At 52.6% G+C, this 25135-nt stretch overlaps 1 protein-coding gene and 1 long non-coding RNA gene across 2 annotated transcripts in view; one reads left to right on the forward strand and one right to left on the reverse strand.

The window, feature by feature from the left end:
- Positions 1-10204, forward strand: part of STK32B (serine/threonine kinase 32B) — a 398879-nt gene extending 388675 nt beyond the window's left edge. The window contains exon 12 of the mRNA XM_047857552.1: positions 8329-10204. Within this exon, the coding sequence (XP_047713508.1) occupies positions 8329-8467 (139 nt within the window). The 3' untranslated portion in view covers positions 8468-10204. The remainder of the gene's footprint in view (positions 1-8328) is intronic.
- On the reverse strand, positions 975-24914 carry LOC125164701 (uncharacterized). Its single transcript, XR_007151860.1, has 4 exons — positions 24830-24914; positions 24356-24512; positions 22523-22596; positions 975-1155 (listed from the first exon to the last, which is right to left on the reverse strand). It is a non-coding gene; the product is annotated as an uncharacterized LOC125164701 (long non-coding RNA).
- Positions 24915-25135: the final 221 nt, after the last annotated feature.

Consider the following 25135-nt stretch of genomic DNA (forward strand, 5'->3'; position numbering starts at 1 on the left):
TCTGATTGGCGCTGCTTGCGTCAAGTGCCTGCCCTTACCCCATCAATAGCTAAGAGGAGGGAGGTAAGGTCTATGAAAAGGCGTCGGCTCCGGTCTCGGCCGAGTTGTGCGAAGGCAACACAAAGGCAGTGCTCTCCACTTGGAAAATGGGTTGATAGGGCCGAGTTAACTGAGGCCGGCAGAGGAGAGAAGAAGGGAGTGGCGCGTGTTGAGGGCTAGGGCAGATTAACAAAGAAAGGGCAGGTGATCCCCCTTGACTTCCCATCTGACCTCCTCTTCCTCTGGGAAGGTGGAAGCATGGCGACCGTGCATGGATGGGGGTGGGGAAGATGAGCGGACAGACGGGGCTGACGGCCCAGGCACGGAGGTGGGCGGCCCCAAAGAGTACCCCTCCCTCGGGCCCCTCAACTGTCAAAGAGTTCATTCCTGTCTGGAGCCACAGGGTTTCCCCATGGCAACTCCCTGCAACCCAGAACCAGACTGAGGCCATTACTCACCAACAGACCGGTGGCTGGACCTCCAGATCCCCTCTCTGAGCCTACACCGCATCTCGGCGGCTCATAACGAGGGTTTGTCTATGGCAGGTCGGGGCGGGGGGCGGGGGTGCTCCTCCCACAGCGCCATCATCCTCCTCACCCAGGACCCAGCCAGCAGCAGCATCGCTGGAGCATCACAGTGACAGAGGAAAGAGACTCTGAGAGGGTCTGGCAACAGCACTGCTCCAGTCTGTTGGTCGCACTTTCTACTCACACTCACTGGCCAGAATGAGTCACACAGCCCGCCCAGCCCCGGGAGCCCCGAAGCGAGATCCTGCCAGGCGCCTGGAAGCGGGCAGATCAGAACGTTTGGTGACTGTCCATCCACTAGGCTGCTGGCTCAGGCCTTTCTTGTGCACCCAAGCCAGTGGGGACCCAGGAAGTCTCTCCCGTCAGCCTGCTCAGACACAAAAGATCAACCTCACCTCTAGACCCAGAGAGCAATCTGCTCGGGCAGGAAGAAGCACAGGGCTGGGAAGGCGGGAAGAGCGGGGTCCTTCACTGGAGTCTGGGCTCAGGTCTGAAAAGCGTGTGACCTACCACCAGCTGCTATATCTTGACGGCCCTTTCTCCTCACCAGGGGTGCTGTTGGTTCTTCTCCAGAAGGTGGATGCAGGCACTAAATGAGGAGGTGTCGAATGAGAACGCACACCCGATACATCTCAATCCCCATCACCCCCACGGATGGCTGTCCCTGCTGTTTGCCCCAAGCCGATCTGCTTGCAAACGGGTGGAGAGAGGGGGAGGATAGTAAGACAATCCGCTCCACTTTGCTATCTCACACCCTTGGTGCACACCCTACGTTTGCTTCAGGCAGCGGCAGATAAAACAGAATTGTAACGCTTCTGGCCAAAGGCTGTTATTGAATGTGTGAGATAAGAATTGCAGAGAAGGCTGTCTTCCCAGGAAGTGATGAGGTTTCAAAGGAGAACAGCCAGTTACGCTGAGTTTTTACCGAAGGAAGAGACACCTTGCAGAGACCGGAAAGCTGTTTTTTCAGCCCGAATCCCAGAGGAAATACTCCCAGGAGACTTATTTGAAAAGGCCCCTCTGTATGTCCCACCGCTCACACAGTGCGGCGGATTGGGGCTACACGGAAGCCACTGCGTTTCCACCTGGACACTGGAAGAAGGGGGAAGAGGGGACACGGCCACCTCAGCCGGAACAGTGACCTTCCAGTGTTCCCAGCTGCTCAAGGAGACGGTGCAGGGAGCCCCTGGGGAACAGATACCCCAGCTTGACTCCCCCTGCTCCTGATCTCTGCAGCCCCCCACCCCTTGGCTAAGCTCGCTGAAGCCAAGGGCGTGGGAGCCTTCGATACGCACCACCCCCACCAGATTCCTAGGCTGCAGATTCCCAGGCTCCCAGCTGGGTTGAGTGGATCTGGGGGGACAACGGGAGATGGTCAGCCCCGGGGGCTCGTAAGAATTGAAGACAGAGAAGAATTCCAGAGAGCGCACCAACGGCCAAAGGAGAGCAGCTGGCATACAGCAGATTTGTCTCGGTTCTAGGTGGGAGAAGGTTCTAAGGGTCTGAGCTATTTCCCCGTGCGGGAAATCTCAGGCGGGGCGAGCAGCAGGGTCCTGCCCAGAGTGGACTCTGCCAGGGATGCCAGAGAAGGGATTCTTGCGGAGTACACGCCAGTGACTCTCGTCCTTCCCACATCCACCTCCCAACCCCACCCGATAACCTTTGTTCGGTTTGGCATGGGCTCTTCCAGAACTTCCCTGGAACTTCAACTCTGGTTTTCAGGAACCACAGAGAGGCAATATACATAACAGCTAAGAGCACAGGTCCTGGAGTCAGACTCACCGGGTCTGAATACTGATCCCTGCTAGCCTTGTGACCTTGGGCCTCATGCCAGGGCACCAGTGTCCTCATCTGAAAAATGGGATGTAAATGCCAACTTCCTAGGGTGGTTGTTAGGACAAGTGAGTTCACCCGTGTTAAGTACTTAACGGCCTCTGCTACGTAATCCGTGCACGCTACATGAGTGCTGGCTAATGTAATTCATTATATACAGAATTATCAGCCCATGTCCATTAAGTGCTGGGTCAAACATGATTTTGCCATAACTTTTAATTCACACACACACACACACACACACACATAACAACCTGTCCCAACTCCCTCAGCTACAAGAAAAAAGAGCTTCATGCATGTTAACTCAGGTGAACTGTTGCCCACAAGGGCTGAGACTCACCAGTTCTGCAAATGACAATCCAATTTGTGTCCCGTGAGGACACTTGTTGTTTCATTTAATTACAACTGGCCTTCTTTCCCCCTTGTTGATGGTGACACAGAGCCTGCCAACCTCTGGGCAAGCACCCTGCTAATGAAGGGTGGCCATTTATTCCTTTGTTTGGCCCACCCATCCTCCCGGCACGTTGACCGTGTGCCGGGTACTGTGTAGACACAGACGGCCATTTCCAGTGGATGAGAGACAACATAACAAGGCAGAAGACCTGGTTCCGGTCTCTGGTTCCACACCCTGGTCTTCCCTGGTTTGTGGACCCCTCTGCACCCCGCTGTGACTCCTGGGCCTGGATTCTGTCCTACTCAGCCCGTTGTCCTGTTTCACCCACTTTCTGGGTCCTGACGCTCAGCCATTCCGTGTGTACCCCATCCCAGTACCCTCCACTCCTCCAGTTCTTCTGCCCTGACCCCCTCCCCACCCAGGACGTGGCCTACAGAACCATCTCTGGGGGCCTCCATGCTTGGAGACTTCCATCAGAACTATGACAGGCAGTTAACTTTTACTTCCTGATCCTCAGTTTCCCGATCTGCAAAATGAGAGTATCTCCACAATGCGATCATCATCATCGCAAAAATAGCTGCCCGTTAGGGGCACCTGGGTGGCTCAGTCGGTTAAGCATCTGACTTCTGCCCAGGTCATGATCTCGCGACTCGTGAGTTCGAGCCCCACATCGGGCTCTGTGCTGGCAGCTCGGAGCCTGGAGCCTGCTTTGGATTCTGTCTCCCTTTCTCTTTCCCTCCACTGCTTGTGCTCTGTCTCTCTCTCTCTCTCTCTGTCAAATGTGAATAAACATTAAAATTTGTTTTTAAATAGCTGCCCTTTATAAAGTAGCTGCTATGGGACAGACGGATGGCACACAGTGGTTCATCTTCTCCTGTCCCTGTGCTGCAGATGAAGAGAGAGAGAGACTTGAAGAAGTTGCAAGTCCCCGGCCACTCGGCCAGTGATGGCGAAGCTTGGCCTCTGATCTGATTCTGCCGAGACTCCTAAGCCTGCACTCTCCCGATACACCCCTTTGCCTCTCCATCCACCTTTCTACACAGTCCAGGAAACATACATGGGGAGAACCAGTGGGATGATATCAATAGGTGTGAAAACGCTTTAAAATGGTTTTCTTTCTCGAAGCTGATGGCATAAACGAAAACCCGGCTCTCATGTCAGAGGCAGGGCCTTACCTGCGGAAAGCCCGTACTGGATGGATGTTGGGTATTAAGCCGACTGCATCCTGCCTGTGTGATATAGCTTGATTTTAAATTCCTTTGATTGCTAATCATTTTATTTTACTCTTCTCAGATGCTTTGCCTTTGAAAAATGCCTCCAGCCCGATTTATTACGAATTTTAATGTGTGTCCTCCTCTCCTTGGGCAAGGTTTGCTATCCTAGAGTGCTTCCTTCTAGCATCTAATGGTGGAGTTCGGGGGAGGGGGGTGGTTGAGGGAACTTGTGTCTGTCACTCGGAATTCTGGCCACAAAGCTGACAATTAATTTGATAAGTTGGCTGAGAAAATTAAATGTTCCTGCCATTGCAGGGATAACCAGCCAATTTGCATCGGCAGACTTGAGCTCTGCCTAGTAGGATATGTAAAAGCCTTTTTCATTTCTTCCCGTTACAGATAAAACTGGGCTGTGGGCTAGTCATAGAAGTGAGCTTTCAGGGCCACAACCATATGGTTTCGTATCTCTTTCTCGGTTCACGGATTCCTATTTCAGCAACATGAGCCATTCTAATTCCTTCAGAGCGTGGAAAAATCATTCCACGCTCTCTTCCCTCCAGGTCCAGATTGGACGGCATAGGAGTCAACGGAAAGAGCATGGGTCTTGAAGAACGATAGCCCTGGGAGTCCAGCCTCCCAAAGTCACATAGCTCGTAAGTGGCAGCCCCAGGGATGGAGGCTGGCTCTAAGCCCAGACCCTTGGTGCTACGCTGTGGCACTTCCTTCCAGCAGAGACTTCATCACAGTGAATGTTCGCTGTTTTCTCTCTGCCTGCTCCACAGCCCCTTCAACTGTGAGCCACAGACAGTGCTAGTGGAAGGGTAGGGGGATGCATGGGTTGGTGGTGTGTGGGTAGGTAGAAGTGTATTGAGCAGATGGGTGGGTGGCAATGATGAATGGAAATATGGGAGTGGATGGATGAACGGATAGGCAGGCGGGTGATGGGTGGATGGATAGTAGATGAATAGGAGATAGATGGGAGGGGGGTGGATGGGGAAATGGGGGTAAATCAGGAGATCGACAGATCAGTGTATAGTGAATGGATGAAATGGATGGATGACTAGGTAGATTAGGTGGATGGGGGGGATGATCAATGGATGAGGCAGATGGATGGGTGTTGGGTGTGTATATGGGAGGTGGGTGGCTGGGTGGTAAATCGGTAAGTGTGTGAAGGGTGGACAGGTGAGGAGGGATGAATAGGTGGGGTTGGGGGTGGGACAGATGGGTGGACATAATGGAAGTAGATGGATGGAAGGGTGGATGGATGGATGGATGGATGAATAGATGGAAGGGCGGATGGATGGAAGGGTGGATGGATGGGGGGAGGGATGGATGGATGGATGGGGTAGGTGAATAGGCAGATGAGTAAGTGGATGAATTGGTGGGTGGAAACTGGATGGACTTTGCTAGGTGGGTGGAGAATGGATGATGAATGTTGGTGGGTGAGGGGCATTGCAGGTGTAGTTGGAAGAATGCAGGCTTTGGTGTCTCCCGGAACTAGAGTAGAATCCCAGCTCCAGAGGCTCTAGGTGGATGGGGGGATGCCCAGAGAAAGGTCCCTCTTCCTTGATTCAGCCACCTTGGTTCACAATGAATCTGATGGTAGGTTGCCAGGGGCACACATGACCCGTACTTCATTTAGTTAGTGCTGTAGGGTCCGGTACTCACGGTCACAGTATTTGATGTATGACACTCCACAGAAGAAGGCAGACTTGAAGCTGCTGGTTCTACTTGTGAAATAACTCTGGCCAAAAGAAGGGGCCAGAGTGCCTAAACCATCAGCTCCAGAGAGGATGCTGGTCCACACAGCAGTGTTCTGTTTGTTCTATTTCTGTGCCTTACCTCACTCCTGTCCCTTCATTTCAGAACCCCTGCCTCCCTCCCGCTACCCCCATTCCATACAAATCCTTAAAGCCCAGCTCAAATGCTGCCTCCTACAGGAAACCTTCCCTGCCCCAACAAGATTTCCAAATCCACCTCTCCCTCATCTGCTCCATTCTTTATTATGCAACTTTTGAAGCTATATTTTGTGTTAGAATTAGAGAAGGACCGGGGTGTAGAGACAGCAACGCTACCTCTGCTGTGTTTGAACATTTAACAGAAAGTGATAATGGGATTCGTGTTTATCTTGTGATACACCCAGAGAATTACATGGTATTATAGTTATGAACCAAAGAGGAACGTCCTGCTTTGGAAGTGCAGGCATCTGCCATTTAGTTTCTTAGCCATTTGAGTTTTCGACTTTTCCCTAGTTTTTATCTGATTTTCTTTCCAGGAGTGCCTGAGAGAGTCTCTTAAAACAAAGGAGAGGAAAGAGGAGGGACAGGGGAGGAAGGTTCCTGGGAAGTTCCCAGCCCTGCCCAGGAAGTCCGACCACCCCCTTTCATCCTAGATAGACTCTCCCTGCCCCACCCACTTTGTCCTCCAGACCCCAGGCTGCCCTCTGGGTGCTGACGCCTCCTTCAATAGGATGATGACTTCGAGCCCTAACCATCTTTCCCAGGTGTGCGAGCTGGACAGCTGTGAGCCACAGGGGCACAGGGACCGCACACCTGCTCCTCGGCCCTGCGGGTGGCCCAAGGGTAGGAGGCAGTGGCCACCAAGTTTCCCGTCTTAAAAATACTGTGTTGTTGCTGGTACTTCAGCATTACCTGAAGAGCTCACTCCAGCCCTCACATTGTTGCAGACACTAGAAGACCCCACCAAGCGTGTGTGCGTGCACACGCACGCGCGCACACACACACTGTGACCTGTCAAGGCCATGACTGTGTTGTAGTCATGTGCATGTTTGCCGAGTGAAGTGGCTGTTGTTTACATCTTTCATAGGTCCACACTGCTGGATGGAAGCTACTAATGTTAAAAAGTAAATTCAGTCTGAAACCTGCGTCCTTCAGAACAAGAATTGTGGCAATATGGGGCACCTGGGTGGCTCAGTCAGTTAAGCGTCCGACTTCAGCTCAGGCCATGAACTCGCAGTTCGGGAGTCCGAGCCCCACATCGGGCTCTGTGCTGACAGCTCAGAGCCTGGAGCCTGCTTCCAATTGTGCGTGTGTCTCTCTTTCTGCCCCTCCCCTGCTCACACTCTGTCTCTCTCTCTCTCTCAAAAATAAACATTTAAAAAAAATTTAGAGGCACCGGGTGGCTCAGTCGGTTGAGCGACTGACTTTGGCTCAGGTCATGAACTCGTGGTTCATGAACTCAAGCCCCACATTGGGCTCTGTGCTAACAGCTCAGAGCCTGGAGCGTGCTTTGGATTCTGTGTCTCCCTCTTTCTCCGCCCCTCCCCTGCTTGCACTCTGTCTCACTCTCAAATAAAAAATAAACATTAAAAAAATATTTTTTAAAAAATTTAAAAAGAATTGTGGCAATATTATTTCCGGCCCCATAGTGGATATTTCACACACATGCTCTCTGATTCCCTTAGCCTCCTGCCAAGTGAATGGGATAATCCCAGGTTTACAGAGGGAAACTGAGGCCCAGAAGAAGACAGCAGCTTGATCCACGGTGCCCAACTAGCAAGTGCTGAGAGCTGTGTTCTTCCTGGTCTCAGACTTCTCCCTCCCTCCCTCCCTGAAGGTCTCCATTTTATTTTTTGCCTGCACCATGCACGCGATGACAGTTCTAGGATCATGCGTGAACGTGAACTTGAAGGTCACAAAGAGAATGATGTTGACGTCTTAGATGCTGTGGGGGGCGACCAGGTGGCCAGCTGTGAAGAAATGCAGGGCTGAGACTCACGCCCCCTTAACAGTTTGTCGTGGGCCATTTTGTAAGGCTGGGTGGTCATCTGTTTGGATATGTATTTGGGGTATAAGTTGATTAGTGGCCATTGCCCGTTTAGATGGTAAACTCCGTGAGGACAGACAAGAGGACTACTTTGCTGGCCAGGGTCTCCCCTGCTCCTCTGCATGGTGGCTGGTACATCAGTGGGCATTCGATTATAGGCGTGAATGAATGATGTGCGGGGGCTCATCACCGACACCGACGGTGTGAGCTTAGCAAATCACATCCATGATCTCCCGCAGACTTCGCAGGGAGTCCTAAGGCAGGAATCATTATCCCCATTTTCCTGAGATAGGGTAACTGAGGCTCTGTGTGTTAAGTATCTCACCGGAGTGCACCCGACCCAGGCTTCGATCCCAGGCCCGCCTGGGCTCCAGGGCGCCACACTCTGGGCCTGTAGCAGCCGTGCCTCCCAAGCCAGGGGACGGCGTGGGCGAGGGCTTCCCAGTTGCCCTGTTTGTCCAAACGCGTCTCCCAGACCTCCCGCCACCCTCCGTTCTGTGCCACCAACTCAGGTCTGTGCTGTGTTTATTTGCAGGCTGAGGAGGCAGCAGGGGCAGACCAGCCAGCTCTTGGACACAGAGGGCCGAGCTGGGAGCCAGACCCAGGGCAAGCTCCAGGACGGCTGCAACAACAACATCCTGGGCCACGCCTGCTCCCGGGGCTGCAGCAGCTAAGCCACTGCCTGCGGCCGCCTGACGGGACTGTGCGCATTCCCGTCCTGCCCACCGGAAGCCCCTCTCTGTGCCACGATGGTCCCTATCTCACTCCTGGTAACACCAGATGCAGAGACAGCCCTGGGCTTGGAGCTGGGAAGCCCGGGTTCTGGTCGCAGGTGCCTGACGGATTCTCTGCGTGACTTCGGACAACCTTGCCCTTCCTGTGCCTCAGTTTTCTGCATCTGCCAAAGGGGTTAAAACAGCTGTCCCACTTCTACAAGGTTATTGGGAGAAACCAAATAGGTAGGAGACATGCAAAATCTGTGACATTTATGAAATTGTTTACACAGGCAAAATAGAACCTTGATATTTGAAGTCCACTCCCATCCCGCAAGGCAACTAGGCACCCCCTCCATTCCCACGATTCCCACATCCTGGAGCAAAACCGGAAGTGTCTTCATTTGCCGCCTCTGGGAGGCCAGTCTTTCTGACCCTCTAAGGTGGCGTGGCCGCGCACCAGCCTGGTCCCCTAGGTCCTGATGCTACAGGTGCATGTCTGCCCCTCTTCACAGAAGACCGCCTCCCACCTGTAATCCCAGCAGGTCCCCCCACACACACCCCGCACTGGCATGGCAGGTGGATGCCCTTCAGAAGGTCAAGTCACTGACCACCATTTTGAGAGTTCCTCCCAAACCCAGTCCCACCACCAAATTCTGAGTCCCCGTCCCCTCTGGGTGTCTTTCCTGTGAAGGGTTGGAAGTGGCCTCCTCAGCATTGTCCTAGAGAGGGTCCCCAAGTGCCACAGATGAGGTGGCTCTGTATCGAGGAACAAAGAAGCGTGGGTCACCAGGAAGTTGAGTCTAGGAGGACAGTGGACTCGCACAAGGAACAAACGGCTGTGGGACCTGTGCGGGCAGCGCTCTGCCCTCTGGATGGGGAGACGCCGTAGCGCCGGGGACCGAGCTTCGGTGCGGCGTCAGGCTCGCGCTCGGAACCCAGCCCTGCTGTTTACCAACCGGAAGACCTTAGGCAAACGGCATAATCACTTCGGTGTCGTTTCCTTGTTTCAGAGCGGCGGTGATGAAGCCAGCCTTGCAGGGTGGTTACGGGAGTCGGTGGCATTCTGTGTGTCCCGTGCCCAGCACACGGCACCCACTGCATGGTAGGCACTTTGTGCCCACGTCACCGTCATCGTTTGCAGAGACTTCCCTACGTCACTCGTTTGGCAGGTCACTTTCCGCAGAAACGAGTCCGGTGGTTTGGCTTCCTTGAGCTTTTCTTCCCGGAGTCTTGGAACTCCGTCCATCCCTGTCGACGTTCCGCTGTGCTTTTAGTTTTCCTTCCAACTTCCGGTTTTTAGTTTTTACATCATCAGTCCACCCTCGGGGCCGTCCATGCCATCTCTCCGAAATCTTAAGAGACGTTTTAACGGAGGGTGTGGTTTTCTGTCTTTAACCTTCAAAAAGGAGATGCTCCTAAGAGTCCTCCTTTCAGCCAAGCCTACTCCTCGATTCCGTTGCCCACGTCAGTCTGCTTATCTTGCACACTCGTCGTTCTCCGTCCCCCACCGGCACTGTCCTGTTCCCTCCAGGCAATCGCAGGGCTGCTTCTCTCTTCACTGTGACCCGGGCAGCACTTAGCATTTCTTGCTGGGCTGAGTTCATGAATTAGGGGGCAGGAGCTAGAAGTAAGCCCAAGAGACACCAGATTTCCTGGCTGTGTTTAAGTTGATGTTGTTTCTTGTTCAGAATAAACTGTTTCTTGGGCATTCCTTCTTGCGACGTTGTTCTTGTTCGGGGTTGGGTGGGGAGGGGCCGTGTTCCTCTTAGAGCCAAAAGGCTCTAGTTCAATTGGAAACATGGGGGGGGGGGAAGGACACCAAGTTGGTGATGTGTTTACTTGACTCCCAATAAAATCAAACTCGATCCCAATTTGTATTATTATCATCGTTATTACTCTCATCATCACCATCACTATTTTACACTATAAAGGTGCAATCCGTTTATTACAGAAAAAAATACAGAAAGTTTTCCACCTAGAGCAAAAAAACACTCTTAAAATTTCAAATTACACAGCTCAAACCTCTACACAGCACATGTGCGGGTGCCGATAAACCATGTGCTCTAAAGCACAGACTTCTGGATTTCCCGCCTCCCTGCTTTTGCCCACCCCGTTGTCCCTGCCTGGGATGCCTTTCAACTCCCACGCCCGCACATCAAAATACATGCCTCTCCGGGGTCAATTCCACCCCTTTCCACGATGGCTTCTGGTCTCCTGACCACACTGACTAACCCGAGCCAGACATGACCTTTTCCACGTGCTTGCTCACGGACTTTCACTTTCCCTTGGCTCTGACGGCCATTAATTGCACAGTAAGGCGACTTTTGCCCAGGGCTCATCCTCCTTCAGGCCAAGAGAGGCCAAGACCTATTCGTGGCTGTGTCTGTGTCTCAGCCTCCATATTCCAGGCCCAACTCTGCTGGCTCATAAGAGGTAATCAGTAATTTTGGAATGAATGACATGAGAGCCAGCCCAACGCTAAGTGGGGTGGGGTGGGTGAAGCTTGCTTTGGGCATCCTCCTGCCTGCCGTCTGGCCCCACTGTACTTCCTGGGTATGTTTCTCTCCACTCTCCAGTGCACTCCCAGGGGCTGCCCTTCTCCGCCCTCCACCCAGTGGAGTACGCAGTCCCTACCCACCCCCTCAGAGCCATCTCCCCTGAGTTCCAAGTTCCAAAAGACTTTTCCCTTCTCCCTCATGCAAACACCCATTCCCAAGGAGTAGCCCAGCCCAATACTGCTGAGCAAGCAATCTGATCAGAGAAATTTGCACCGAAGCAAGAATTTGCAGGAGGATCGTGATTTGCAATCTGGGCATGATAGGACAAGCTGGAGACGGGTGGTGGCAACGGGGTTTCCTTGCCTCCGTGGAAATACATCGTGGGCTTCTTGTGCCAGTGAGTAAAAATGGTGCATATTTAGAGTAATAGTAAAGCCAAAGCTGGATGGTGTGAATCCCTTCCTGTTCACTGGCAGATATTACAGTATCTTGCCCCAAACCCTCTTTCCCACGCCAGGTTCCGAACCCATCAGGGCGGGCTGTGCTCTGCCGGCCCCCAGCACCGAACTGCCTTTCAGCAGGTTCTCCATGGATGTGGAAGGGGTGCAGACGCTCCCACCTCGGCGCCCAGCTCTGGCCACGTTTAGCAAATGCCTACCACTCTGATGATTCAGCCCCTGCACTGTGTCTCTCACCATTTCCTCTTCCTACCGGGAGCATGAAATCATGATGAGGCCTCTCTCGTGTTTAATTACTGACTGTCAACAGAACACACACAGCTTTTTCTTCCTGGGTAAGCACGGACAAACATGATTAATGGATTTCCCTCTCAAGTGTCTCTGCACCTCGTGTTGATTCCACATGCCCCAAACACACACTTTCTAATCCTTTCCTCTCCGCAGCGAGAGTGACACATTACACGCAGACTCTTCCCAGGCGTCAAGGCCGCCATTTTGTATTGTCCTGATTCTTGGAAGCTATTTGAACAACCATGTTCTATACTTAATGGCATTTCCTAATAGAAATTCATTTCACAGGTCACATTTAGCCAACTCTTAACAATTAAAGGTGAGAGTGGGGCGCTCTCAGATGATGTTCTGGGCAGGGTGAGAAAGACCTGAATCCTGTTGTGCTGACAGCCCTTCGCCATGTCCCCAAACCCCATTATAACAGGTTCTTAAAGGAGCTCATGAAACAATAGCAAAATAGGAATCAGTGAACAAGCGTCCCTATCAACACCAAAGCCCCAGTGCAGAGCCCTGTGAGAAGCTCAAGTTGAAGCAAGAAGACCAGGATTAGGGTCTTAGCAAGACCCTCGACTCTTCTCAAATTTTGACCATGGCACCATCCAATTCAAGGATGCCAAGCACAGCAGCTCCAGCCATTAGTAATAGTGGCCCCATCAGTGACTCAGATTCTAACCATTCAGAAGAGAAATTCCTCCTTCTTTGTGGGGGAAATGGGCAGGCTTTGATCACAGCCACACCCAACAGAGGAGAGTATGTGAAAATCACCTTTGGACAGTCCTACTCTATCGGAGACCAAAATCAAATAAGCCCAAGTTTTACTCACTAGCCTCCTCCACATCTCTTTTGATAGAATTTCCCCACTCCCACCTACTTCCCACTCTTTGAGGTTGCAACCAGAATGTAATGGTGGACCTGCTTTCTTGTATTATGCTTTATGTCTATACCTCTTGAAGAATTAGTTCCATGTCCTATAGGTTGTTGCTAAGGTCTTTTTTGCCAAGTCCCAAAGGCATCAAAGAAATCTGGTCACCTCCCAAGAAGAGCAAGTAATTCAATGTGGCTTAAGCAGGAAATTACATTGCCACAATAGGTGATTTCCTCTTTCCAACCACTTTTAATCCACTGGGCAGTTGCCACAGTGACTGGTAATGATTCAGCTATAGGCTACTTCATCAGTCTGGGTCCCAGAGAGGAGACGTGTAGCAGCACAGCAGTCCACCCGTGATGGATGTGTGCTATGTGTAGGTCTTTGCTGTTTGAAGCCACTGAGATTTGGGGGATATTTGTTACTGCCACACAAGCTAGTCTGTTCTGACTGGTTCGGTGCTATCGCCGCTCATCAGTCCTGGTCTCAGAACAATGATTATCGAGAACAGAGACCCAGAAGCTCAAGGAAAAGCAGATTTGTCAGAAGGACCAGGAGGAATCCTACTGATGCCATCTGGAGCACTTCAGATGCCCTCGTGGGAACTGGGGGGTCAGCCGGCAGCCACAGTTGCCACCTTGCTCTCTGAAGCTGCAAGAGCTTCCCCCTCAGCCCCACCTTCACATACGCAAGTTGTGCTCTTGCCCTGCTCTGCACACTTGCTTTTCCAGCCATTTCATCACCCTGCGCAGCTCCCAAGATTCATCATCTCACAGTTTTGGAGCCTATGGCCACCTGTCTGAATCCTCTGTATCCCTTGGTATGAGTTCCCCAGCGGAAGAGTGCGATAGTCCAGCTCAGTACAGAGACTCCTGGACCAGTCAGGTGAGGCCGTGTGGGCACGAAGGACAGATCTAGGACACTGTGACATTTACTAATGGCTTTATTTAGCTAACAGGGACCCGAGAGACAAGATTGGGCTCATTTTTGAGAACAGCGTGGCGTTGAGTATCTGGTGTTGATCTTGTAACTTAATTTCACCATTTCTCTATTTCTCATGTTTTATCTTGTAAAGTCTATTTTTTAAGCGATTGGGTTTCTTCCATATGAGCCACCTCGAAACCTTTGTGGAACAGATGAGCAAGACACAAATGCAGAGGACTTGCACACTTGCTCATGCATTCAGTAAACTCTTACTTGAGAAACCAACACGTGACAGACATTGTCCTGAGCACAGGTGACTCGGTGGTGAGAAGTTCCTGGCCCTCATGGAGTCAATATTCTCCACAGGGGGAGTCAGTCAAGGAAACAGTAAGAAATAAAATAACTCAAGTTGGAGTTAACCGATGGAGGTAACCGATGTAGTTAACAGGGTGCCACATGGAGGGGGCTACCCTGCTGTGCTCAGTGAGAGCCTCCAGGGTCAGCACCTGCAGGTTAAAAAAGGAGCCACGGGGTACCTGGGTGGCTCAGTCAGTTGGGCGTCTGGCTCCTGGTTTGGGCTCAGATCACGATCTCATGGTTAGTGCGTTCGAGCCCTGCATCAGGCTTTGCGCTGGCAGTATGGAGCCTGCTTGGGATTCTCTCTCTGCCCCTCCCCCACTCATCCCCCCGCCCCTATGTCTTTCTCTTTAAAAATAAATACAACAAGAGTGTCAGCCATGCAAAGAGATGATGGATGATGACGTATTCCAGGCAAAGAGAACCAACTGGGCAAAGACCCTGAATTAAAAATGATCTGGGTTATTCCAAGAAGAGTAAAGAGGCCAAGGAGGTGGGGGCTTGGTGGGTGGAGTGAAAAGTAGCTACAGAGCCAGGCAGGGCCGGATCACCGAAGTGCAGGGGAGCCACCGGGAGGAGTTTGGATTCGTGCGGTGAGATCCCCTTGAGCTGTTTGAGAGAGGAGGGCGTCAGCCGTGCAGACAAGAGACCATGGCACGTGGGAGCGAGGGTGGCGGCTGACAGGATACCGGTCAGCGGATGGGCAGCAGCCCAGGAGAGACGCTGGAGCTTGGGTCAGGGTGGTGGTCCTGGAGATGGGGAAACATGGATGGACTCGGGACGTTTCTAGGGGACTTGAAGGACTGGATTGGGTGGTAAAGGCATGGGGCAGACTTTGGGGTCAGATTTCAAGACACTTGAAATCTCTGAGTCCCGGCTGTAACACCTCGGAGAGCCATCATGGTGATAACACAAAATCATGAATGCATTGCTCCAGTCGCCTGGCGTATGATGCACACTCAGTGAAAATCGTCTTCTCCTCTCCTTCCTCTGGACCCTTTCGGCGGTGCTCTTTCTTATCTGCTTCCCTTCCTGGTGAGCTGCCCACCGCTCTGTAACCTGCCCCTCACGCACAAGCATGAGTGCACACACGTGTGCTCACTTTCCCTCTGGGATACGCACATCAGACATGTATAAAGGACATCTCAAAGAGTCTTTGGAAAGGTATTTTTTAAAGGCCGCTTGTTTGTGGGAGGATTTTTCTAGAAGTATGAGTTTGCTTTCTGCCATGAGCAAGAGGAAACCCGACTTTAACCGCCTGGCACACAAAAAAGTACTATCCCCAGCGAGTCCAGGGGAGGGGAGCTCCTGGCACAGAACGGTCCACAGATCAACGATACCACCAGGGTCCAGGTTTCGTCCACCCTTCTGCACGGATATCCCTAGTGGGTTGGCATCATCTTCAGGCTGGTGGCCCCACAGTTGAGCACATCACACCAGACACAAGAGCATTCAGGGAGGTAGGATGGATCCTGTGTTCCCGGAGCTTTCTCTCAAAAAAGGGAAGTCTTTCCCAGAATCCCCCAAGCTTTCCCTGATGACTCATTGGTCAAAATCTGGTCTCATGCCCATCCTGAACCAAGCGTTGGCATGGGCGAAGGAAGTGCTGTGAGTGGTTTAGGCTGGATGAAGGAGTGAGCGACATGGGTGAACAAAAGGGAAAGTCCATTAGGAAAGAGGAGGGGGGAACGGGTTTGGGCTAAACACAGGGCTCTTAGCAAAGGGAAACTCAAATTTCACTGGATTTGAAGAAAATATTATAGTTTTAATATTTTAAAACACACACACACACACACAGAGAACTTTCTGGCTCTGATTTGCCAAAGAGAGACAAGAGGGGGCATAAATAGTGATCTCATATTTCATTCTTCCATATTAAAATTCTATCCTAGGAGGGGCACCTGAGTGGCTCAGTCAGTGGCGCATCCAACTGTTGATTTTGGCTTAGGTCATGGTCTCACGCTTGGTAGGTTCATGCCCTGCATCGGGCTCTGTGCTGGCAGTTCGGAGCCTGCTTGGAATTCTCCCGGTCCTCTATCTCTCCCTGTCCCTCCCCACTTCTCTCTCTCTCTAAATCGATAAACAAACATTAAAAAAAAGATTGAAAAAATTCTGTCCTGTGAAAAGCACTCCTCAGAGTCGTTTGTCCTCTGCGGTGACAGTAAACTGCAGGACTTTAAAATTAGCGGTGATAGACAGCGCTGATGGCTGGGGCAATGGGGGACCGGCATCTGCTGAGAGCCGACCACCTGCCAGGCCCCGGGCCAGCCACGCTGCCCAGACCGTCCCACTGGGTCCCCAGATCTCTGCAAGGCCAAAACCATCAACCCCTTTTCAAAAGAGGCAAACTGGGACCCAGAGAAATCCTATTTTATGGCCTCTTCCCAAATCACAGAGTAGCTTTCCATGTGATGAACTGAAAAAGTGCCCCTATACATCTCCAATGCTAAAGATGAGTTGGAGGAAGAGGTTTCCCTGACATTCTGCATCCCCCAACCCCAAAGCCCTTGAGAACGCACCAAAGGTGGCTGAGACCCCAGTCTGCCCCCTAATGAAGACAGCAGCCAGGGGTAGGTTATGGGTAAGCATGGCCGTTATCCTGGAGCCTGATGCCCTGAACCTAGAGACTCACTTCTCACAGACAGGACACGGAAAGGGAAAGGCAGTGATGTGGTGGAGGAGAAACCTGACAGGCACCACATAAACCAGGTGGTTAAAGAACACCTGCAAAAAGTCACACTGGTATCAGGTGACACTGACGGGACGTGATGAGAAGCGCACTCCATTCCCACACTAGACTCCCCCCAAATCCATAACTCCAGTCTGTCGCAGACAGTCTGGAGTTGTCTCTTGTCCGGCGAGAGAGCGGACGCAGAATTAATTGCGAGAGAGGCTAATGTCCAGGGGGAGACGAGAGCCCAGAGTAAGGGTCCTTGCTCTGTTTTTATTAGGATCAGAAGGCTTACAAACGCGATGGACGCACAGAAAGAGACAACGAAACAGTGAACATTGACTCGTGTGTGTGTGAGAAGGGGGGTTTCGAAGATGTCCGGCGTGAGGGTTTAGGGCAATACAAAACAAAAGCGCAGCGCCCAGCAGATGGTTGTTCACGGCAGGCACGAGATGCCACGTCCGTTTACCTTACCTTGCCCAGGGAACAAGGCAGGTAGAGCATGCCACCTCAGGGTCCACAAGGCTCCCTTCTTTCACTGATCAGCTCTGCTCTGGGCAACTTTTCCCTGCCGTGGTCTCTGGCCCTGTTTCCCTGTTTCCCTATCCTGGACCCTCCGTCCTGTGAAAGCAGCTTTCTGCTTTTGTACTTTGCTGGGGACGCTTCCGCCCTGTTTACCTAATCTCGGACGCTTTCATCCTAAGTCTTGTTAACTCGTTGGTGCAAGCTCAGAGAATTCCTAACTTATTCCCCGCACCAGTCTAGTCATAAAAAAACACCAGACAAACCACAACTGAGGAGCGTTCTACAGAATGCCTGACCATCGCTCGCCAAAGCATCGTGGCCGTGAGAAATGGGGAAGTGTCACAGATCACAGGAGACAAAGGAAATGGGGTGCCCTCAGCTGGCCCATGGAACAGAGAAAGGACATTAGTGGAAAAATTGGTGAAATCCAAAAAAACCCCCAAAGGCCTATAGTTTCGTTAATGGTAATGTAGCAATGCTAATTTCTTAGTTTAACAAATGCAGCGTGCGTGTGACGTTAGGAAGAGGCAAACGGACAGTATACAGGAATCCTTTTATGTTTACCATCGAAGCTCTTCTATAAATCTAAAATCATTATTTGAAAAATGTTTAGGGCACCTGGCTGGCTCAGTCGGTTAAGCGTCCGACTTCAGCTCCGGTCATGATCTCACGGTTTGTGGGTTCGAGCCCCACATTGGGCTCTGTGCTGGCAGCTCAGAGCCTGGAGCCTGCTTCTGGATTCTGTGTCTCCCTCTCTCGCTGCCCCTCCCCCACCCATGCTGTGCCTTTCTCTCTTAAAAATAAATAAACATTTAAAAATGTTTTAAAAAATGGTTAAATACGTCAGCAAAAGAGCTGGGTATCAGCACTCCCAGCATTGTTACCTCCACACCCACCCCACTAACTGCTGCATTTATTTCCAAACTTTCCAAACTGGAAAGTTCCACTTTCCAAAGAAACAGAAAAGCCCGACGAGGCTACACCTCCTAATTGCAGATGGCTGGTGCTTAGGGTAGACTTTGCCTTCGGAAGGAGGGGCGCGCTGTCTGTACCAGTGCATACAGACTGACGTCAAGCCGCTGGCCAACAGACCCCACGCACAGGTGAAAGCCCGCCTCGACCTGCCCTCCGTGGGGGAAGCCGAAAGATCAAACACAGTCACACACGCACCCGGCAGAGAGCCGCGGAGCCCCCTCTATCCGCCAGCTCGGTCCTTCACGGATAAACCAGAAGGACAGGCGGGGATCGGCAGACCTTGGGGAAAACATCACTCCGGGAGGGGGGGGGGGGGATCAACACAGAACCCCCCCCAAAGGAAAGTGCCCACTCAGAGAAGAGACCCCTGAAAGGCTGAACTCGTATCTTCAGAGAGATTTGAGATGGTATCGCAGCCACAGAACTTGAGAACAAGCTATTCCGAAAACACGGGAAGAACACGGAAGAGTTCCTGGAAAAGAAAAATCATTGCCAAAATAATAAATTCAACGGGGGGCTGGAGGAGTAAGCGGAGGAAGCCTCCCAGAGCTGAGGGTAAAGAGAATTGGAGCAGGATCGGGTGGAGAGGCTGTGACACACGGGACCTGTCACTGTGGTGACAGTGAGCGTGCAGAGCGATCCCTACACGCGGGACAGCCTGCCGAGCACCCCGCGCCCGCACCCTCCCCGACACACGCTCACACAGCTTTTACAACCCAGTGAGGGGGATGCAGTCACTTCCTGTCTTACGGGCGGGGAAACTGAGGCACGGGAGGGGGCGTGACTTGTGGAAGGCACGCAGCCAGCGAAGGAGAGAACCAAACCTCAGACCGAGGCCAGAATCCTTCCCTCCCCGCCCCGCCCCCTCCCCCTCGGCTGCTGTCGCAGCTGGTCACCAAACCACGTGGCCTCATAGGACGTTACAGTCACAGAAACAGAATCAGCGTGACTGCGTTGGTTTACAGATTTTAGAATCACACCACGGACAGAGCACAGCCGCCTTCCCTACATTCAGTGGAGACAACCGACTGCGGTGTAGCCGACAGAAGTCGGACGTGCAGCCGGGGGGGGGGGGGGGGGGGGGTGGGTTGGGGGGGGTTGGGGGGGGAGCCGCGGGGAGAACTGCAAGGGGCTAATCAGCTCATTTCCATAATGAGAGTCTCCAGGCACAGTTGAACATCGATAACATACGCAATAGGGCTTACTGGCATCCTCGCTACCGTCCCGCGACGACAGCTCAGGATAGTTTATACTCGCTACCTACGTATACGTACGTACGTGTGCGTGCGTAACAGATACCCCGTGAGGCTTAAGCGGGGGTGACGCAAGCTAAGGAAACACGCCGTAGCCCCGGGGAGTTCCGGCCGCGCTGCTGTGGTTTCTAAGGCGTTGCTGTCACTGTCCTTGCGGCCGACGTGCCGGCGACGGTGGCGGCGCCAAAATACCCTTCCGCCTTCCCTGCCTCTGCTACCGACTTCCGCACCGACCCGCGTTCCGGCCAGCCGGGATTTGCTAGCTTTGCGAGGGGTTGGTGCCCCGCGCCTGGTGTTTGCACAGGCAAGAGAATTTCTCTCCCACTTCCCAAGAGGTGACGTTATGACAGCAGCGTCCAGCGCCTCTCCGCCTCATCCCTGAACCAGGCAGGCTTCCCGGGGACCTGAGCTGCCCACGGTGCGCCCTCCGGGCAGCACCGCTGACCGGGTCTGGGTTAAATGCACACCCGTCTCAGATGTGTGAATCGCCGTGTAACGTGGCCGGTAGGGTAGGAGGAAACCCGTGGGGCCACTCAGCTCAGGGACACGGACCAACCCGGCCTTTGAAGACACGTTCTCATTGCCACCTGTCACACTTCGGGAGCTTAATTCATTCAAAGTTGGATGTGAATTTTGTCTTCAAGACACCTACAAACTCATCATGATATAATTCAGTTTAAGTTTCACCTCCCCAAAGAGGCTCTTCCCTTATTTCTACGGCCCACAGGGATCCCACCTGCCTGTGAATGTTGACAGCAGCAGACTTATTTGTATACCCATATATACCGTGAGATACGGGAGCCCAGCTACACGAGGAGCTCCCTCAGGCTGAAAGCATATTCTAAACGTCATCTGTCCCTTCATCTGCTACCGGAAGCAGTAGGTGTTCAATAAATGCTTATAAAATAGGGGCGCCTGGGCGGCCCAGTCAGTGAAGTGTCCAACTCTTGGTTTCGGCTCAGGTCACGATCACAGTCATGAGACCAAGCCCTGAGTCAGGCTCCGTGCTGAGTGCAGCGCCTACCCAAGATTCTCTCTCTTTCCCTCTGCCCCTCCCCCACCTCATATATGCGTGCGTGCACGTGCACACACACACACATTCTCTCTCTCTCTCAAAATAAAATAAACGCTTATAAAATAAAATACACTGAGAGACTAATAGTTATAAACATTCTCACATGGCTGAGTTTTTACACCACTCTGCCTCTTTGAAAAGAAAATATTAATTGAAATATGCATTCCAGAACTTCTATAGGATGCATGGATGCCCTCGATGGAGACAGAAATGGGGAAAGCTGATTAATGCCTCATAAAGATGGCCCTAGGCCATCTTTTAAATAGATTTAAAATTCTTTTAGTTTTCAAGATCCATCAAGTCCCCCGCCTTTGATATTAACTTCTTGCCATTACGTGCAATTCAACAGAAGTGTAAGACCTTCCCATAGGACGGGCAGTGGGCTGGGTACCAGGATTCGAAAGCTGAACACGATGAAACCCCAAGGGGCTGAAGGTCCATTAATTCTCCCATGCGTTACTTTACACACGACACTGATCCGGCAGCCTGGGGGCCCAGGGACCTGAACACCTTCCGGGACGCTTCCCACAGAACCATTTCTCTGGCTTTGGATTGTGTGTTCCCGGCTCCCCCTGCCCCACATTTCCCTAGGATCTCTCAATTCCTGGATTTGCCAGGAGGTTCCACGTGACTGAGGTTCCCAGACACCTGACCACCTCAAAAAGTAAATTTCTATTTTAAAAAGTGTGTTAGACGTCTTACGGTCTGAGCTACATTTATGCTCATCTTGTGAATCAGATCCCATCAACTGACAAACGTTGACGATGCCATTGACGGGCACCGAGAACTCGCAGGGAGCCTGCCGCCCTCACGTGCTCTCTGCCACATTTTGTGGTTTCGTGCACTATCTCAGGCCCCACGCGCTCGGGGGCGGCCCTATCCTGCTGGTAGTGGCCCCCGCATCTCCGGCCGCTCAGCACGCATGCGCACCAGCTCATAAGGGCTCACGCTAACCCCGCGAGGGTTACCACGATTACCGGCCCTGTTTGCAGAACCTGAGACAGCCAGGGGAGAGAGAGAGAGAGAGAGTGTGAGTGAGTGAGGAGCAGAGAGAGGGGGAGTCACAGATCCAAAGCAGGTTCCAGGCTCTGAGCTGTCAGCACGGAGCCCGACGCGGGGCTCAAACCCAAGAATGGTGAGATGGTGATCTGAGCCGAAGTCGGACGCTCCACCAGGCGCCCCAAAGTCCACTGATTTAAACGTCAATATCATCCAAAACTCACCCTCACAGAAACATCCAAGATAGCGTTCAACCAAATACCTGAGTACGTGGCCCAGCCGAGTTGCACATAAAATTAACCGTCACACCAGATGTCACATAGTAAGATCTAGGACCCAGGCTCCCGAGGCACAGCACAGTCGTGTTCTTAAAAGCTGCACGGGGGGGGGGGGGGGGGGGCCTCTGTTTTCACTGATTCTGCTGCCCAGCCGCTCCGCAGGTGAACAGGGATTGATTATGTTCTGCTTCTTTCTAAAGCGGAGTGTCCCTGGGGCGCCTGGGTGGCTCAGTCGGTTAAGTGTCCGACTTCAGCTCAGGCCACTATCTGGCGGTCCGTGATTTCGAGACCCGCATCGGGCTCTGGGCTGATGGCTCAGAGCCTGGAGCCTGTTTCCGATTCTGTGTCTCCCTCTCTCTCTGCCCCTCCCCCATTCATGCTCTGTCTCTCTCTGTCCCCAAAATAAATAAACATTAAAAAAAAGTAAAATTAAAAAAATTAAAAAAAAAAAGTGGAGTGTCCCTGTCCTTTCTCCCGGGGGGGGGGGGGGGGGGGCGGGGAGCAACGTCCATGTGACCAGTGCTGTCTCCGGACTAACCTAGTGGACAGACTTCAGCTGCTCATAGTTATTGGCCTCAAGACTTTTTCAAACACAGCCCTCGGGCCGCTCGAGGCAAAGAGTGTCAATCAATCAGTTTCCTGGGCTGCTCGTCCTGAGTGAGTAGCCACGCCTGCGAACCGCACGGGGCGAGCCGGGAGACCGCCAGCTCCTGCAGGCATGTGCCAGACACTCTAACGACTTAAGCCCTTCAGTCCTCACAATCCTAATGGCGGGGAGGGGCTCTAATCGCCCACCGTGCAGAAGAGGAGAAAGCAGGTGAGCCCTGCTCACTCATTCACTCACCGGACCTGCATGCGCCTGTGTTCCAGCTGCCAGAACACCCTGGTGAGGAAGCATCCTTTCTCACGGAGTGGTCACTGTACGGAGGGGAGACAGGCAAATAAGCCAACAAGCCAGCGACACAGTACGTTGCAAGCGGACGAGTTCCGTGGAGAAAAATAAAGCAGAGGCCGGTATGGAGGAGGTAGGGACGGGGTTGCAAATTTCAACCAGGGAAGGCTTCACGGGGATGACAACAGTTGAGTGAAGTCGTAAAAGGAGTGAGGGAGCAAACCATGTTGATGTTCAGAGCAGAGCACTGCAGAGAGCATGATCCGTGAGTGCAAAGGCCCTGAGGCAGCATTAAGTCTGCGACAAACTGACTGGAGCAAAGCGAAAGGGAAACCATGGAAGAAGAGGTCAGGCAAGAAATGGTCCAGTTGGTACGGCTGTCGAGGGCAGAGAAGGGAGCCTGGCTTTCTCTCTGTTTGAGAGGGGAAGGCTTTAGAGGACTGAGCAGGGAAAGCACGCGTCCTGACTCACATCTTTGTAAGATCAAAGAGATTAAGAATCTTGTCTCGGGCCATTGCAGCTGGTAAGGGACAGAACAGACCAGTATGTCTAACTGTGAAGGCTGATTCCCTCCTCACCGCAACATCAGCCAGAATCGGTTTCCATTGCTTGTGACTAAGAAAGCTGACCGAAAGCACTATGTGAAAAATAAAACAAACGTTGCAGGAAAGAAGAATGGGTGTGAGTTCATTTAAGGTAAGGTATCCAAGTCTCAGAAGGCCTTCTCGCAGAGGTAGTATTTGAACTGAAGTCTGAATAGTAACAAGGCAATTCATGGAGGGTAGGGTGTGGACGAATAGGTGGTGCAAAGGTCCTGGGGCAGGACCCAGCCTGGCATACTGGAGGGATAGAGGGAAGACAACCGTGACTGAATTATGGTAAGCAAGTCGGGGAGAGGTTCAAGACGAGGTCAAAGAGGAGCCAGATCCTTCAAGGCCTCACAGCCCATGTTAAGGAATTGGGATTTTACTCTTACGAGTGACGAGGAAGGAACTGGGGCGCCTGGGGTGGCTCAGTCGGTTAAGCGTCCGACTTTGGCTCGGATCATGATCTCGTGGTTTGTGGATTCGAGCCCCACGTTGGGCTCTGTGCTGACAGCTCAGAGTCTGGAACCTGCTTCAGATCCTGCGTCTCCCTGTCTCTGCCCCTCCCCTACTCACGCTCCGTCTCTCTCTCGCGCTCTTAAAAATGAATAGAAATTAAAAGAATGATGAGGAACCAGTGGATTTTAAGCAGGGAGTGATTTGCAGTTTTTAAAAGATCAGTCTTGCTGCTCTGCAGAGAACAAGCTGGGGAAGGGCTTACAGGCTGCCTGCCCTGAACCTCAAGTTTCCATAAGGAAAATGGTACATACTTAAGGGAGCTGTTTGTGGTGTGAGAGACTGATGTGAGTGTGTTAACCCCACGCAGGGAGGACTCTGTAAGCAGTCTCCATTGCTGTTCCCGGACTCTGGGGCAGTGCCTGGCGTCCATTAAGTATTGGCTGAAGGAATGGATGAATGCAGAAGCTTTAAATAGACAGGCGCCAGATAACGGTGAGAGGCCCGTTAAACCCTAAAGCCTTTCCCAAGAGACCCTACCCCTTGACAACAGAGCCAAAGCGTGCCGGGGGTATCACTTCCAGGGACTTCTCTTCTGTGAAGCATTCCCGTTCAGGGCTAACAAATTCCCTGTGATCTTGCCGGGGGGCTGGAGGGAATCGCTTCCCACTAATTGATCAAATTCACATGTTCGGGCTTTCTGTAAGGTCAAATACCCCACCCTGCGCACCCCGCCCACAATTACCTTCCAGACCAGACCGCACGGAGTGGTGGGTGGGGGGCTTTTGTCGTTTTGGTAGCCTCGCTGGTCACCGAGTTTTGATGTCCCGGTTTTCCTCCTGCATCTCACGATCATCTGTCACCAGGCACAGCATCTGGTGCGGGGGGGAAAGGCTGGACTCCTATTCCAATGACCAAAGGGAAGCGTTGGTGGCCATTAGCACAATGGTTTCACCGTCTGCCAACCCGATTCTCTACGGCAAACAAGGAGAGATGTTGATTTCCCTCTCCGCCTCTCTCTCTCTCTCTTTGCCAGCGGTGAAGAAGCTGCAAGTTTCAACCGTGTCTCCCTCCCGACAAGCCTGAAAAAACAGGTAACAACAGCCAGAGGTTCCCCCAGCACCAGTGTAAAGGTATTAGGGACCTCCCGGACGAGCCCCCACAAAGGGCCTGTGGATCAGGGGTGGTGGCTAAACGTCCCAGTCGCCCCGCGAGTCACCTCCAGTGAAGGTCCCCCAGTGCCACGTCCACGCTGAGCACAGACATCTCGGCTCACAGGGCGGACGGGGGAGGCCGGGCCCCGGAACCCCAGCGCTGCTCTTCCGAAACACAGCCTCGGCTGTAACTCGCACGCGCAAGCGGATTTCCCGCAGCGCGTGCCTCCTCCAATCACTTCGCTCCTCCAAGTCAGAGGGTTGCGTCCGTGCATCTGATTGGTGGAGCCGGATCCCGCGCCTGCCCTGAATCGCAAGGGGAGCTGGGAAAGCAAGTTACTGACTTCCACTGCGGGGAGGCGGGGGTGGTA

The sequence above is a fragment of the Prionailurus viverrinus genome, chromosome B1 (assembly GCF_022837055.1).
Source record: "Prionailurus viverrinus isolate Anna chromosome B1, UM_Priviv_1.0, whole genome shotgun sequence".
Classification (NCBI taxonomy): Eukaryota; Metazoa; Chordata; class Mammalia; order Carnivora; family Felidae; genus Prionailurus; species Prionailurus viverrinus.